The 16,742-nt window shown below is 48.6% G+C and overlaps 1 protein-coding gene across 3 annotated transcripts in view; it reads left to right on the top strand.

Moving 5' to 3' along the window:
• The window catches only part of Spire2 (spire type actin nucleation factor 2), a 35,544-nt gene extending 19,792 nt beyond the window's left edge, over window positions 1–15,752 (top strand). For 2 of the 3 annotated variants that reach the window (XM_013115708.3, XM_040735117.1), the window contains 13 exons: window positions 1,330–1,686; window positions 3,960–4,040; window positions 4,156–4,320; window positions 4,947–5,033; window positions 5,390–5,531; window positions 6,551–6,720; window positions 7,445–7,637; window positions 9,517–9,632; window positions 11,646–11,780; window positions 11,955–12,022; window positions 13,570–13,597; window positions 14,916–15,031; window positions 15,412–15,752. In XM_013115708.3, the coding sequence (XP_012971162.1) occupies window positions 1,330–1,686; window positions 3,960–4,040; window positions 4,156–4,320; window positions 4,947–5,033; window positions 5,390–5,531; window positions 6,551–6,720; window positions 7,445–7,637; window positions 9,517–9,632; window positions 11,646–11,780; window positions 11,955–12,022; window positions 13,570–13,597; window positions 14,916–15,031; window positions 15,412–15,634 (1,881 nt within the window). In that variant the 3' untranslated portion in view covers window positions 15,635–15,752. The remainder of the gene's footprint in view (window positions 1–1,329; window positions 1,687–3,959; window positions 4,041–4,155; window positions 4,321–4,946; window positions 5,034–5,389; window positions 5,532–6,550; window positions 6,721–7,444; window positions 7,638–9,516; window positions 9,633–11,645; window positions 11,781–11,954; window positions 12,023–13,569; window positions 13,598–14,915; window positions 15,032–15,411) is intronic. The other variant, XM_005073154.4, reaches the window with a different exon arrangement.
• The last annotated feature ends 990 nt before the right edge of the window (window positions 15,753–16,742 follow it).

Raw genomic sequence — 16,742 nt, 5'->3', positions numbered from 1 at the left:
TATAGTGGTTAAGCAGCAGTCACTGAATCAGCTGGTCTTTCTCCTTTGATTTTAGCTATACTGTTTATTATATAAGAGGCTAATGCTTAGTTAGATTTCTCTCTTTCCTAATTATACTGGTGGGGGGGGCATACATACTGTGCAGTCAACACCAGAAGAATCAAGACATGATCTTTCCTTTTACATAAAGGGCACCCTGAGCCTTCCCATTCCAACTGTGCCCCAGCTCAGGGAGCTACTAACTTTTCTATTGCGTGTTCAGTTTACTTAGAATCATGTTAATGGACAACACTGTATAAAGGTTTTTCATCTGATCTGTGTGGCATGTGCATGCGTGTGTTTGTCTAGTTCCTGTTCTATAGTGCCCCACTATGGGCACAAAACTGTCTCCACTATGAAGAACTCATGAGTGGTTTATGAACAAATCTTATGTGGATGTGCTTTTCCATACCTGGGAGGGGAGGTGCTGAATCACGTGTTCAATGCACACTGGTAATAATTTTCCTTTTTCTAAAGTAACTGTTCTCTTTTTAACAGTGGTCTATGTTTTGTTTGTACCATGAGTCCTTCTGGCAAGAGGTGGTATTTCTTTTTTTTTAATGATTTATTTATTTATTTAGTTTTGGTTTTATGAGGCAGAGTTTCTCTGTATTGTTTTGGAGGCTGTCGGTCCAGCCTGGCCTCGAACTCACAGAGATCCGCCTGCCTCTGCCTCCCGAGTGCTGGGATTAAAGGCGTGCGCCACCACTGCCTGGCGATTTATTTATTTTTTATTTGATGTACATCAATTGGTGTTTTGCCTGCATGTATATTAGTGTGAGTATGTTAGACCCCCTGGAAATTGAGTTATAGGCAGTTGTGAGCTGCCATGTGGTTGCTGGGAATTGAAGCCAGGTCCTCTAGAAGAGCAGCCAATGCTGTTAACCGCTGACCATCTCTCCAGTCCCAAGAGATGGTATTTATTTTTATTTTTATTTTTATTTATTTATTTTTTTTGGCTTTTCGAGACAGGGTTTCTCTGTATTGTTTTGGAGGCTGTCCTGGAACTCGCTCTGTAGACCAGGCTGGTCTCCAACTTGTAGAGATCCACCTGCCTCTGCCCCCCAAGTGCTGGGATTAAAGGCGTGCACCACCAACGCCCGGCAGGAGGTGGTATTTCTGTATCACTGTTTGTTATAAGCAGTGCTGTGATCTGCTCTTCTCCCTGCCTGTTATTCTGTCTGGTACCTTGTCTTTCTTATGATGGTGGGTGCTGCTGGTTGTGGGCCCCAGTGCCCTTGTAGCTCGGAATGCCTTCTCTGGTGACCATATGACATCTCCGTCCCTTAGATGGTGCAGTCGCTGGGCTTCGCTATCTACCGTGCGCTGGACTGGGGGTTAGATGAGAGTGAGGAGCGAGAGCTCAGCCCGCAGCTGGAGAGGCTCATCGACCTCATGGCTAACAGCGACTGTGAGGACAGCAGCTGCGGGGCAGCAGATGAAGGCTATGGGGGTCCAGAAGAGGAGGAGGAGGCTGAGGGCGGGCCACGAGCTGTGCGCACCTTTGCCCAGGCCATGCGGCTGTGTGCTTTGCGCCTGACCGACCCCCACGGCGCACAGGCCCACTACCAGGCAGTGTGCCGAGCTCTTTTTGTGGAGACGCTGGAACTTCGTGCCTTCCTGGCCCGGGTGAGGGAGGCCAAGGAGGTGAGCAAGATATGGGCTACAACTGGAAGGACTGATGCTGGGTGGAATGAGGGAGGTGGATGGGAGGTAGAGGTGTAAATCGGGAGGGGACTGGGGTAGGGAGGCGATGGGGCCCTCTTCAGTTTGTCCACAGGGGTTAAAGTCTTTGATGCCGACTCCACCTTCTTAGGAATACCCCCTCCCCCATGCTGGGCGCTGTGCAAAATGTTTCATACATTTTTAACTTCATGCCTTCTTTTCACTGGATTTTCAGAAAAAGGAATCAATGAGTGGCTTCTAGCCTTTGTTTCTACTGCATCGCTCCTGTTGCCTGGAAATTAGCCATTACCCTCCCTGGCTCTGCTTTCATCTCAGCAAGAGGGAAATAAATCTGCTTACTGGCTGACCTCTCAGCCCCACCCTGTTCCTTCTGAAAATGTGGCACTAAAGAAGCCACCTCCTCCTGGCAGAGCCACACAGGCAGGCCCATGGGCTTGGAGATTTGGGGTGGGTAGTGAGAGAACCCTTCAGGGCATGTACTGAGCTTGCCACAGCCCTACTCCATTCTTTGGTGGTTACAAATGAACAGATGCTACCTCTGAGAGTTAGGGTCCCCATCCCAGTGCCAGAGCCTGTCTAAGATACAGCTGGCTCCTGAGCTGGATTTCCTCTAGACTGACCTGACTTTCCCTGACCCAGAGTTAGGGCTTGGCATCTTTTCAACTGTCTCCATTCTTCCTTGGAGGAGTTGCTACTGCTGAAAGAAAGCCATTTTTTCCCCTGTGACATAGGCTGTCCAGGCCCCAGTCAGTACTTCACTGGTGATGAAAGGGGGACTTGGAAGAGGTCATGTGAGGTTCAAGCCATCCTCTCTGCTCAGGTAGCAGAAGTTAATTTTTAAGTTAGTTGACGTTGGGTCTCTGTTCCACCTGCCCTTTTCTGTGACGTGTCTCTCTTTTCGTAGTTTGAAGGATCATAGCTAGCATCCTGACCCCTTGGAGCCTGCATAGGCTTTCAGGGATGTTTGCATAATGGAATCTGGGACCCAGCTAGAATCCATTGATCCTCACTTGTAACTATCACATGACAACCTTGGGAGGCTCTCCCCTTGGCTCCCAGTATTCACTGCACCATCCCTACCTTCCCTCTCAGCTCCTCCCTCATATCTCAGAGACACTCTTCTGACTGCGCTTTCCTGTGGCTGGCAGATGGTCCTTGGGCTTTGGTCTTTCTTTGAACATGGTCTGTTCTGTTGCTGAAATCAATTCCTTACCCAGACAAAAGATCCTTAGCAGGAGCACATACCTCAAAATACCATTCCACTGATCCCAGATACAGTCAGGGGATTGGTGCTGGGGATCCTGGACAGATGCACCTGGGCTAGTCTGGGATGGCAGTTTTGGACAGAAGCAGGTGTGCAGGGTCAGGCATAGCCATTGTAAGTAGGACAGGAGAGCCATCCTCTATGCCTTCTGCATCAGGAGTTCCATAATAGAGTGTCTTAAAGCAGTTGGCAAGTAGCTCAGGGTGAAAGCTAGAGTGACCAGGTCTTTCCTTGTTGGGTGAGAGCTGCTGAAGGGAAGGTGCTTCTCCATAGTGGGAGTTAGTGAGAGCAGCAGCTCCAGGCTGCCACCTAGACCCAGAACCATCATGGCTGCAAGTCCAGCATGTTCCCCCAAGTCCCCAGTTGCCAGATCCCTGGCGTCTTTCCTGGTCACTCACCATGTTAGCACTTTGTATCTGGACTGCCTCCTAGGACCTGCTGGTCACCTCATCCTGCCACCTACCTACCATCAGTTCCACCCGCTTGAAGACTAATGCTTGCCATGGTATGCTGGGCTCCAGACTTAGAACAGCAGCCAAGGAAGCATACACAGCTTCTAAGAGACAGGTCCTGGGTGACCTCTAGTGTGGACCATGCATAGAGAAGCAGCCATGAACACTCCAAGGGTGTCCTAAAGTGCTGGGTGCTTCCCCTTCTGAGTCCACCACCTGTGAAGGACAGTGCCTCTGAGACATGTGGGTCAGATGGGAGTGGTGCCATGTGACACCAGGCTCTCGCCAGACCTGCTTCAGAGATGCCACTAGAGAAGACTAAAAGTTCCCTGTGCCATTCCAAGGCTATAGTGTAGTTTCCCCAGATCTTTCTAAGCCCAAAGCCTGGACCAGGTACCTTTGTGACTCCTTTGCAGCTGGCTGAGTGGTAGGGAAGTGCCTCCTACTGGATGGGATTTCAGGGTTCTGCTGTGTCAACCCCTCTGCTACTTCTACACTAACTAGACATGTGGTTCCAGATGCTACAGAAGCTGGGGGAGGAGGAGCCGCGGGTAGAGAAGCCACTGGCCGAGCTTGACCACCTGGGACACACAGACTGGGTAAGACGTGGACCCCTCCTGACCGGGGGCAGAGAAGAACGCAGTACACCCGGAGGGGTTTGTGCTGGGAGAGCCAAGGGTGCCAGGGCTGAGGCAATTTTCTTTTCTGGTCCAGGCCCGGCTGTGGGTCCAGCTCATGCGGGAGCTGCGTCACGGGGTGAAGCTGAAGAAAGTACAGGAGCAGGAGTTTAACCCACTGCCCACCGAGTTCCAGCTCACCCCCTTCGAGATGCTGATGCAGGATATCCGTGCCAGGAACTATAAGCTGCGCAAGGTCATGGTGAGCCGAGGCTCTGTTGTGCTCCACCAGCAACCCCGGCTCTGTTCCCTTGTGTGGGTTCTTGCCCTGCTGCTGTCCACTAGTGGCCCTTCCCTTTGCTCTCTGCTACCAACCCTTGCCCTGTTCCTTGTGCTTGATCCAAGTTTGATACTCATCTGCAGATATGGATAAGGAAGATGTAGCTGGTTCCACAGCACTTGATTGTATTGAGAATACAGTATAGTAATTAGGGTAAGGAGAAGGTTCTTGAGGACCAGGAGGGGCCCTAAGAGCCAGCCGTATTTTTCCATGTAACACACATTTGCATAACCTTATGTGCACTGGTATTACTCTTGCAATTTTATATGAAGAAGTTCATTTCATTCTGCTGACAAACCCTGAGATGGATCCTTCAGCCCCATTTCCTAGAGAATCTTAGGTTCGGGAAGCTCAGGCAGCTGAGCTTAGGGTTCATGAGGCCTTGGATGCCGCTGCCACTGCTGTGTGTGGCCCAAGCATCTGCTATGCACCTGTTAGAGACGTAGCCGAGTCCAGGAAACAGAGTCCCTAGGAGGGAAGTCAGGGCTGTATGAGCCCTTCCTGGTCACCCTAACACCAGCAGTTGGTGGCCCTGCTCCTCCTGGCAGGTTGATGGGGACATCCCTCCCAGAGTGAAGAAAGATGCACATGAGCTCATCCTGGACTTCATCCGCTCGCGGCCTCCTCTAAAGCAGGTACCAGCTGTGCACGCCTCCTCTGGATATTGTGGGGCCTGCTGCTCTCTGTGACCAACCTGGGAGGTGTCTTTATCGCATCCACTTTCTGAGGGAGGCCATTTAGGGCTCATTTGCCTGTCGGCTGGAAGGTTGGGCATGATCTCTGGCCCAGTGCTTGTGGGTTTGTGTCTTCCTTTTTGTCCATTTACACCTCACACCATGTGTGCACAAATGGTCTTTAGGTAGTACTTCCTTCTGGGTTGCTGAGAGGTAGCACGGAGTCTCGTGGACTACTCCAGCGTTTCCCTACTCTGGAGTGGACCCGTGTCATCACCTGCCTCCCCTTCCTACTTACTGTGTCATGTCGGCGGCAGGTCTCAGAGAGACGACTTCGCCCTATACCACAAAAGCAGAGAACACTTCATGAGAAGATCCTGGAAGAAATCAAGCAGGAACGGAGGCTTCGTCCAGTAGGGGTCCAACACTTGGGTGCCCGTGGTGAGCAAGGCGGGGAGGGTGAGTGATGGGAGAGAAGACATCCATATCTGGGGCTACAAGTCAAATTCTGGGACTGCTAGCCTCAAGAACTTCTATATGGGGGCTGGAGATGGCTCAGCAGTTAAGAGCACTGACAGTTCTTCCAGAGGTCCTGAGTTCAATTCCCAGCAACCACATGGTGGCTCACAACCACCTGGAATGAGATCTGGTGCCCTCTGCTGGCATGCAGGCACAAGACAATATACATAATAAATAAATAAACTTAAAACAAAAAGAACTTCTATATGGGTAGAGGACCCAAGTCCTCTTAATTTTTTTTAACTGTAAATTTAGAGGAGTTATAATGGTCTTATGAAGTCTTAGCCAGAGGTCTATAAAAGTGCCAAAATCCAATTTTGATGTTATAATGGATGACCAATTTCATTTGGGAGTAAAATGAAATAAAAGTCAAATTTCTAAGTGACTGGAAGTCAGATATATATTCAGATATTTGAGACTTGGTCTTCCTTGCAAAATAAGGATGGTAAACTTCAACCCTGCTTCTTCTGGGCTCTTGGGAGGCTGGGCAGCTCTCCTTTTTAGCTAGAGCTGCCCGTTATCAACTGGCTGACCAGCCTTCAGCTTCCCCTTCGAAGTGGAGACTTAAACCAAGTGGTGCTCACGAAGCTGTTGACTCCACGTTGGCCTTATCCTCCCCATCATTGTCCCCTTCTGCTCTGGCCTCCTCGTCATTCTCACTCGCCGTCCACTCCTACCCTGGGATGCTTGTCCTCCCCACTTACTCTTCACTCCTGTACTCCTCATCTTCCTGTCCACTCCTTCCCTGACCTTCCACATCATTCCCTGCTCCTGGCCTGGCCTCCTTGTCTCCCTTGCTTGTCATCCATTCTGGCTTTGTGCTCCTTGCCCTCCCTGCCCCACATCCACCTTGCCCTGGTCTCCTGGCCTTCACTGCTCACTGTTCAGCCCTGTGCTGACTCCCTCTCCCTCTCCACTCCCTCATCATCCACCCCTGCTTTTGTTTTTCCTGTCTTCAGGGTTTGGTTCTCTGCCCTGCATCCTCAATGCCTGCTCTGGTGACATCAAGTCCACTTCCTGCATCAACCTGTCTGTCACAGATGCTGGGAGTGGAAGCCAGCGACCACGGCCCCGGGTCCTGCTTAAAGCTCCTACCTTAGCAGAGATGGAAGAAATGAACACATCTGAGGTCAGAGAATAGGGATTCTTCAAAGATCATGCTGATGGGGATAGGAAAGGCTTAGCGAGGCAGGGGTCAGTTTGGTCAGCTGAGTAGGCATCTTCTACAGCCAACCATGGGGGTGGCAGGTGGCCCCTTCCCTATCTTTTCAGCTTAGAAGTAGCCTTGGATCAGTGGAACAGTGACACCTGACCACAACAACAAAGGTTAAAAATGGAAGTTATTTTCTTCGTGTGGCCAGATGAGTAGCCTGAGTAGCCCTTACTTGATGTGAGAAGCTGGTCCCATTGGGGATCTCTGGCCCATTAGGATGGAAGACGACCTCAGTGCTGGCCATCTCAGAGGTTTAGCCTTCTGCAGAACTGTCTTCGCCAGTATTTTCTGGATGACCTCGGGGAGTGGTTTGATTATTGAGACGCTTGCCACAATCTGTCCAGAAGATAGGATATGAACTAGTGATAGGTAGAGGGCTCAGTTAGGACTCCTGGATCCACTGCCTTGGCCCAAGGATGAGCTGGATGCAGTGGTCAGGAGCGGGCAGTGGTCAGGACTGGATGCAGTGGTCAGGAGCGGCAGTGGTCAGGACTGGAGGCAGTGGTCAGGAGGGGACAGAGGTCAGGAGGGGCAGTGGTCAGGAAGGGGCAGTAGTTGGGAGAGGGTAGTGGTCAGGACTGGAGGCAGTGGTCAGGAAGGAGCATCCATCAGGACGGTTCTGTGCCTGATGTGCTTTCAGGAAGAAGAGTCCCCCTGTGGAGAGGTGACGCTGAAGAGGGATCGCTCTTTTTCGGAACATGACCTAGCTCAACTTCGGAGTGAGATGGTCTCATCCGGCTTGCAGTCAGTCACTCAGCCCCCAGAAGGGATGGAGCCACCTCGGGCCAGAGCAGGCAGCATGCACTCCTGGAGGCCCAGCACCCAAGACCAGGGTGAGTATTGCCTTCACCACCACCTGCTCTTTCCAAGTCCATCTGTGGGCTGTGTTGTAGCCTCAGTTTCACATTCATCTTGAGCAGGCAAGTACCCAAGGTATGGAGTTTGTGCCTATAAGGATGGTGCTGAGTCTGCACCACCTAAAGCAGGTGTCCTTGCTTTCCATTGGAGAATTTTTAAATAATCTATTTTTGGTGTTTTGCCTGCATGAATGTCTGTATGAGGGCCTCAGATCCCTTGGAAGTAGAATTACAGACAGTTGTGGGTGCTGGGTATCAAAGCTGGGTCCTCTGAAAGAGCAGTCAGTATTCTTAACCACTGAGCCATCTCTCCAGCCCATGAAAATTTTTTAAAATCAGCTAACCAAACTTTATTCATTGCAAAACATTTTCCAAAGAACTTGAATCCTTGGAGGTGGAGAGATGGCTTTGTGGTCAGGAGCACTTGCTACTCTTGCAGAGAATGATTTCCTGAACCCACATGGTAATTTATAACTATCTCTAATACCAATTACAGGGATCCAACGCCCTCCTCTGGCTTCTGTGAGCACCAGGCACACAGTGGTAAACATGCATAGACTCATACACATAGAATAAAAATAAGTAAATCAAGCTGGGTATGGTGGCTCACACATTTGATCCCAGCACATGGGAGGCAGAGGCAGGTGGATCTCTGAGTTCATGGCCAGCCTGGTCTACAGTTTCAGGATACATAGAGAAACCCAATCTTGAAGAGAAAATAGAAGAAGAAAGATAAGTAAATCTTTTTAAAGAAAGAATTCAAACTCTCAAGATTCTGTTACCTAGAGATAATTATTATTATTATTACTATCCTGAGATGTAGTAAGAGAACTGGCCAGATCTCTAATTCTTTTTTCTGTGGACAGGTGATTCTTGAAGCACCTGACTTGTCACCAGCCACTGTTCCCTCACCAGAGGACTCAAGCTAGAAACAGCCCCTCTGGCCTGGCTGTGCAGGGTTAGTCCCATCAGTTAGTGGCTGGACTTTCACCAAGAGCTGTTGGTATTAGAAATGAGAATGGGGTTCCAAGAACATGATCATAGAATCCAGAGCATTTTGGCAAAGCAAAACATTTTAGTTCTGCAGAAGGGTGCATAGCCATATCAAATCAAGGGGTAACCTCCAGTGAGGTGAGTTTTTATTTATTTTTTATTTTTTGGTTTGTTTTTTCAAGACAGGGTTTCTCTGTGTAACAGCCCTAACTGTCATAGAACTCCCTTTGCAGATCAGGTGGACCTTGAACTCACAGAGATCTGCCTGCCTTTGCTTCCCAAGTGCTGGGATTAAAGGCATGGGCCATCAGACCAGGCTGAGTTTTTATTTCTAAAGGAGTCCTGTGACTCTGAGTGGTCAGGCTTGGTCTCATGCTCTTACATGATTGGCTAATTTAAAATGATAGTTGATAAACAGAATGCAATTTTCAGCACCGAGTGCAAACCCTGGCAGAATGTGAGTTTCTGTCATGTACCTTTCTTACAAAATTTTGAAACCAATTTAAAATTTAAATTTTTAATTTAATTTTTATCTTATGAGTATGGGTATTTTGCATGTGTGTGTACTACGTTTGTGTATGTCTGTGTATCACATGGGTACCTGGTGCTTGCTGAGGTCAGAGGAGGGTTTTTGGATCCCTTGGAATTGGAGTTACTGATGGTTGTGATCCACCATGTAGGTATGGTAATTGAACCTGGTTCATCTGCAAGAACAAGGGCTCTTAACCACGGATAGCCACAGAGACAACTCTCCAGCTCTCTAAGCTTTCTGCCTGACTTCTAGCTTGCTCCCCACCCCCACTCGGACGTACACTCTGTCCCCATTGACCACTTGGCACTTGTCCCTGTGTTCTTTCTCCAGTTTTCTGTCCTGTGAGTGACCAGTCCCAGCCTTACCCCAGCTCCGCCTTGCCCAGCAGTTTGAGCTCAGTGGATAAACCAGAGGCTTCTGCACCAGATACCAGACACCTGTGGCTGGTAAGTGACAGGGTAGGTTGCCCTGGATGGCCTCTTCAGCATCATCTTCATCCTTCCACTAGCCTGGTGCTCAAAAAGAGACGGGCAGCATTCCTCAGGATGTGGCTTGGTTGGCTTTGCCTTTGCATGTACCAGGGTTCAGGTCCCTGTAGCTGGGGAGATTGTTCTTTGCTGCCACATGCTGGTACACATTGGTACTACAACCTCAAACCTAGAGAATTGCCTTCCAACCCCAGGCCTAAAATGCTTTTTGTTCAGTTCCAGCGGTGTCAGGATAGATAATGAACCCTGAATTGTGGGACTTGAGGGCAATACAGTGTGCTGTTTGCTGAGACTCTGACATTTTGGGTTCTCTCAGCTTTGAGTTTTGTGTTGTTGATGTGAAGAACTACTACTGCTGCCTTGGAGCCCTGACTTGGTTCTGAATTTCACTGTGTAAATTTATCAAACCAGGTAACAGATAAAAGCTGATGGTGGACTACAGAGCATCCACAGGTGTGTGAAGGGATTTTAACTGTGGTTGACACCAGCATCTCACTGAGGCTCAGGTTGAAACAGGTGTTCAAATGCTTTAAGAAATATAAGTATAGCCGGGCGGTGGTGGCACACGCCTTTAATCCCAGCACTCGGATTAAAAAGGCAAGTGGATCTCTGTGAGTTTGAGGCCAGCCTGGTCTTCAAAGAGAGTTCCAGGACAGTCTCCAAACCTATAGAGAAACCCTGTCTCAAAAAACCAAAAAAAAAAAAAAAAAGTATAAGCTATTGCATGTCTGTGTCAGGATGTTGGAACCCCTAGGAACTGCCATGTAGGTGCTTGGAATTGAACCTGGGTCCTCTGCCCTTAATCACTGAGCCTTCTCTCCAGCTCCAATATAGCCATTTCTTTTGTTTGTTTGTTTTTTCGAGACAGAGTTTCTCTGTATTGTTTTGGAGACTGTCCTGGAACTCACTCTGTACACTAGGCTGGCCTCGAATTCACAGAGATCCACCTGCCTCTGCCTCCCAAGTGCTGGGATTAAAGGCATGAGCAACCAACGCCCGGCCGTTTCTTAAGGCTAGAAAATTAAGGACCATTTCTTGTTCAAGGAAGGAAGGGACGTGTTTTAAATTCCACAAGTCCCACAGTGGCCTTTCAGTTCTGAGATCTCAAAATGTACCTTCTAAAAGTTAGGCTCTGAAAATCAGAGAATCTGGTAGCTTTAGTCCTGCCCCAGTCCTAAGAGGTGGCTACTAACCTCTGCTTTTGACTTGGGACTCCTGACAGTAAATAGCAACAGGGAGAAGCTGGAAGTCCTGGGGCCTCAGGTCATGTGCGACATGCAGAAACTTCTGGGGCTAATCCAGGACTAAATAGCCCCAGCACAGTACTACCAATGCACATCCTAGGGAAAAAATCCAATTTCCATCCTTGTGCTACCTACTGTATGCTGGTTCCCATCCTGCCTCCATGAACAGCAGCTAGTTGTTTTGAGTTCTGTGTGCCTGGCACCATGTTAAGAATTGTATGTTGTATCGCCTCAAGGGAGATGAAGCAACCCGTTTTATAGAAAAGTAGGTTTAGAAGGTCTGTTGTCTAGTCTTATGCCACACTGATAAGGTTAAACCAGGATCTCTCATCATAAAGCCAGTTAGGACAGATGGCTTGCTGAGTACAGAAGAGCACACTGGAGTCAGGCAGGGCGGAGGATTCCCAGCGCTCCTGGGGACAGTACAGATCAGGGGCAGAAAGGAGTGGAGGATTCTGTGGAGAAGGTTGGAGCCATGGTGTGTGTTTGCAAGTAGGAAATGGAGTTTTCTGATGGGGTTAGTGAGGACAAGGGACAAGGGACCTGGGGCCATGGGACTGGGGAACTCTGCTACATGAGCAGCACCTCCTTGAAGCAGATGCGGCCTCAGGTAGTGAGTGAGCCAATGCACATACTTTAGTGACTCGCCAGGTTGTTGGGACTCAGACCAGGTAACTGTGGGGTCCCCAGGGTGTTGATCAAGCAGGACCCTACCCCTCACCCCCAGGAGTTCAGCCACCCTGTGGAGAGCTTGGCTCTGACTGTGGAGGAGGTAGTGGATGTGCGCCGAGTGCTGGTGAAGGCTGAGATGGAGAAGTTTCTGCAGGACAAGGAGCTCTTCAGCAGCCTTAAGAGGGGGAAGGTGAGACTTGGGTGCCCTGGGCTGCAGGCTGTTCTGAGCAGCAGAGGGTGGGACCAGGTGTCTGGGGGCTTGCTCAGTGGTTGGGTAGAAGCCCTGAGGCAAGCGCTTGTTGGAACTGGGCTTGGACTCCAGTGACCTTCCATAGCCATGCTCTAACCTCGCCTCTCTCTGCAGATTTGTTGCTGCTGCCGAACCAAGTTTCCCCTGTTTTCCTGGCCTCCTACCTGTCTATTCTGCAAGAGGTGAGTCTTTATCAGTAGAGAGACTAACAAGGGAGATGTTCCATCACACCCAGGCAATTCAGTGTTTTCTTCTTCCTTCCTGTTTCCCCCCAACCCCTGAGACCTGTCTTATGGTATACCCCAGCCTGGCCTCAAACTCAGGATCTGCCTGCCTCAGTTTCTTAAGTAGCAGGGATTGTAGGTTAGTGCCACCATGCCTTGTTTAGGTTAAATTTGTATTTGTTTGTTCGGTTTGATTTTGTGACAGTTTCTTATTATGCAGTCCTGGTTGGCCTGGAAGTCATTATGTAGACTGGGGGAGGAACCCATGCAGATCTGCCTACCTTTGCCTCCAAAGAGCTGGGATTAATGGCATGCACCATCACATCTCGCTTAGGCTAAATTTAAATAGTGAAGGGACACCCATGTTTAGCCAAGATGAGGTAACAGCCACTTTCTAGCTGAAACAGTCCCAAAACAATCAAACAAAGGATGTAAACCAATAGTCGTTAAGACAGCAGGAACAGGCAGCTGAAGGAGGCAGATGAGGGAGCTTGTGCTGGCCTTGGGAGTTTCTCCTCGACAACTAGAGCTGGGGCAGAAGGCCAGGGCAACTAGAGATCTTAGAAAGAGGTTAGGAGAGGGGAAAGCAGCACAGAAACCTGGGGATCTGCCTCAGGTATGTCCCTGAGCATGGAGCAGGTATAGAAAATGAAAAACAGAGCTTGGAAAAGAACCATCCTTTTCCTAACCCTAAAGCATGGATTGTCAAAATCAGCCCCTAGCTACCATATCCCTTCTTATTCTAAGAATGAATTCTTTTGTTTTGTTTTCATGTTTTTCAAGACAGGGTTTCTCTTACTGTCCTGGAACTTGATTTGTAGATCAGGATGGCCTTGAACTCAAAGAGATCCACCTGCCTGTGCCTCCTGATAGCTGGGATTAAAGGTGTGTGCCACAATCCCCTGGTTAGGGTTGAATGGGGGGAGTTTGGTTACACAGGGTTACTCTGTGTAACAGCTCTGGCTGTTCTGGAACAAGCTCTGTAGAACAGGCTGGCCTCTGCCTCCCAAGTTCTGGGACTAAAGGTGTGTGCCACCACCGCATGGCATAGGTTGAATTTTTACAAGAAGGATTTTTTTAAATGAGACAGGACCTCACTATATAGCTCAGGCTAGCCTCAAAATCAACCCTTCTGCCTCAGCGCTAAAACCATAGGTCTGTGTCACCACACCAGGCAGGCATTTACTTCTGAAATTGGATATGGAAATTTTTAAAATACTAATTGCTGTATAAAACTGAACATCTTACTTGAAGCCTTCTATGTAGATGGTGCTTCTATGGTGGAAAGCACCAGAAACACTCCAGATATTACCATAAGAGATAAGAGGCAGAGGTAAATGAATGTGATCTCAGGAAGATGCAAGATTCTGGAATAAAATGAAGGTGGCCAGGGATCTGGACAAAAGCGATGATGACTGACCCAGATATGTACAGCAGACACAGAGGCCTGTTTTTCCTCCCTGGGCTTCCTTACACTGATATTGCTTTCTCTCTGTTCCTTCCAGAGCTGTGTGCACTTCCTGCAGTGTAAAGGTGAGGATTTAGGGGACCTTCCAGGTCTTGGTGAAGTGGAATAGGGTTATTGCTGTTTCCAATTGATATGTTGGACAATTGCCGTCTTATGAGGCACTTCTAAGAAGAAGCTTTTCTTACATTTCCCAAGACTGCAATTAATGCATTTGTTTGTTTTGATTATAAGATAGTATCTCATAAAATCTAGGCTGACTTTAAACTCTATGTATATCTGAGGATGACTTTGAACTCCAGTTCCTCCTATCTCTGCCTCCCAATTGCTGGGATTTCAGGCAGGAATCACACACCTTACCTAAAACTGTACAGTTTGTTTGTTTTTTTTATGTTGTTGTTATTTGGTGTTTCTTTTAGGCAGGGTCTCACTGTGCAATCCTGGCAGACCTGTAACTCACTATGGTTGGCCAAGACTACAGTTTCTTAAAACATTCATAGGTAGTATTTTAAGACAAGGTCTCACTGTGTATAGCATTCGCTGGCCTGGAACTGGCTATGTAGAGCAAACTTGCTTTGAACTCAGATATATGCCTACTTCTGCTTCCTGAGTACTAGGATTATATATGTGCACCACCATGCCCAGTCCTCATAAATAGTCTTAAATTTTGTTTTTACGGATGCCAGAGAGATGGCTTAGAGGTTAAGAGCACTTGCTGCTATTGCAGAGGACCTGCGTTTGGTTCCCAGAACTTACATGACAGCTAACAAGTTTGCAATTCCAGTTTCAGAAGATCTGACACCCTCTTCTGTCTTCCAAGGGCACTGTATGCACATACTGCACAAACATAAATACAGATCAAACACCCATACACATAAAGTGAAACTCAGTAAGTTAAAAACATTAACAGTTTTTAAGTAACCCATGTGTGTAGGCTGGAGACACACAGCTTTTCTTTCTCCTTCTACAAAGTCTTCCTTTTTGACATGAGAAAGTTTTCAGCAAGACCATGTTGCATTTGGATGCATGATTCCACTCAGGGGTAAAGTACAGAAACCCTTGGAAGTGTATTGACCATCATGCCTCATCTAAAATTCTCTATGATTTTCCCCTGGACCACAGGAACACTCCATCCTTGTCAATGTGAAATACTGGTTGTGTGCAGAACCTAAAATTACATCCTTTGTAGCTAAAACAGTTCCCAAACCCTAAGAAGTTAGTTTGGATGAACAGGAAATGTAGCTGAGGTGTGACAAGGGAGGACCCTGTGCTGGGCCCTCAGATGACAGTGTAGGGGGCACCACTTTCAGTCTCAGGGGGGTGAGAAGGATAAAAGGTGCCTGGACATTTGCTGAGAAACCTTGTCCACTCTTCCCTGTGTTACAGATGAAGATGCCTTCCAAGAAGTGTGCACACATCCCTGTCTACACACTCGGTTTTGAGAGTCTCCAAAGGGTGCCAACTACCAAAGCCACACCAACGCTAAGGAGAGATGCCTTCCAGTATGTTCTTTTGCCTTATTGCTGGTATCCTGAGGTAGTGAAGAACTGAAAGTAATTGGGAAACTAGGGCAGGTGCCTATGGCACTCTGAGGATTTCTCCAAGGAACAAGTCAAGTCTCTTGGCAGGGCTGCAGAGGCAGGGTTGGGTGGTCTGGGCTCAGATCCTCAGTGCCCGTCAAGGCAGAGCCTTTGCAGGGATGCACACTGCCAGGTGTGCGCAGTAAGTCTCCTGTGGATGAGTAGCGAGGAAGGGGAGAAGAGCCAGCAGGCAGCTTAACAAGATTTGGGATTCTGGAGTGGTAGGACAAGGTCTCTGGGAGGTCCTGGAGCTAATAGGGTTCTCTCTTCTCATGGTTCTCTCCTGGCATCTCTCCATCTAGATCCCTGCAGGGACCAAAGTGGCGGAGTGTGGAGGAGGAGTTCCCTCACATCTATGCCCATGGCTGTGTCCTGAAGGATGTCTGCAGTGACTGCACCAGCTTTGTGGCTGATGTAGTACGCTCCAGCCGCAAGAGTGTGGATGTCCTCAATGCCACTCCACAACGCAGCCGCCAGACCCAGTCCCTCTACATCCCCAACACCAGGACTCTGAACTTCCAGTGACTGTTGTGGTGGCCACCCTGCTCCCCATCCTGGAACACAGCTGCCATCAACCCCCTTGCGCATGTACATATATACATATATAGATACATTTATAATATATATACAGCCTATATATTTATATACATTGCCTCTTTGCCCTACAGTTCATTTAGGGCCAAGCGTACTCCAGGACCTTCCCTCTCCTTTTCCTCTCAGGAATCCTTGGAAAGGCTGGGAGGGATTGGGGAATGGAGGAAGGGCAGCTTTCCTGCCCCGTGCCTTGGTTCTCATCAGTAATGAGTATATGGCAGCCTCTCTTCCCTGGGTGGACCTTGGTTCTCAGGTGATCCTGAGTGTCAGGTCTACCAGTCCTTTAGGGTGCTCAAGCAGCAGAGGTACCTGGGAGCCTCTGAGTGTGGGACTCTGCTGGGAGGAAGCCCAGGTACCTGAAGCCAAGTTTGCTCTTGGTCCCTTGCTGGCACTGTGTGACTTTTCCTGGGGACATATGAACAAACATCTATTCCCCCCAGATAGGTCACTGATAGACCAAAGAAATGATTCCACTCAAGTCTGGCTTGATGAACCACTGAGTTTTCTGAGATTACAGTAACATGGTGAGGGGTTACTTACAGGAACATAAGTGACTCTCAGGTAGTTGCATCACCCCTAAGCCCCTACCACATCATAGGTAACAACTCTCGAAAGGCCCATCACTGTAATTCACACCCCCAGACAATGTTCTTTCTTCGTCCTCTTCTTTTTTTTTTTCCCCCGTTTTTTTTCGAGACAGGGTTTCTCTGTATTGTTTTGGAGGCTGTCCTGGAACTAGCTCTTGTAGTCCAGGCTGGCCTCGAACTCACAGAGATCCGCCTGCCTCTGCCTCCCGAGTGCTGGGATTAAAGGTGTGCGCCACCAATGCCCTGCTTTTTTCGTTTTTGGAGACAGGGTTTCTTTGTGTATCCCTGGCTGTCCTGAAACTTGCTTTGTAGACAGACCAGGCTAGCCTTGAATTCACTAAGATCTGCCTTCCTCTGCCTCCCAAGTGGTGGAATCAAAGGCGTGTGCCACCCCCCACCTGACTTTTTTTTCTTCTTCTTCTGCCAATTTTCTACTTCCTACACCAAGACCA

The sequence above is a fragment of the Mesocricetus auratus genome, unplaced genomic scaffold, assembly GCF_017639785.1.
Source record: "Mesocricetus auratus isolate SY011 unplaced genomic scaffold, BCM_Maur_2.0 Super-Scaffold_6723, whole genome shotgun sequence".
Lineage (NCBI taxonomy): Eukaryota > Metazoa > Chordata > Mammalia > Rodentia > Cricetidae > Mesocricetus > Mesocricetus auratus.
This window is presented reverse-complemented; position numbering and strand designations above follow the sequence as displayed.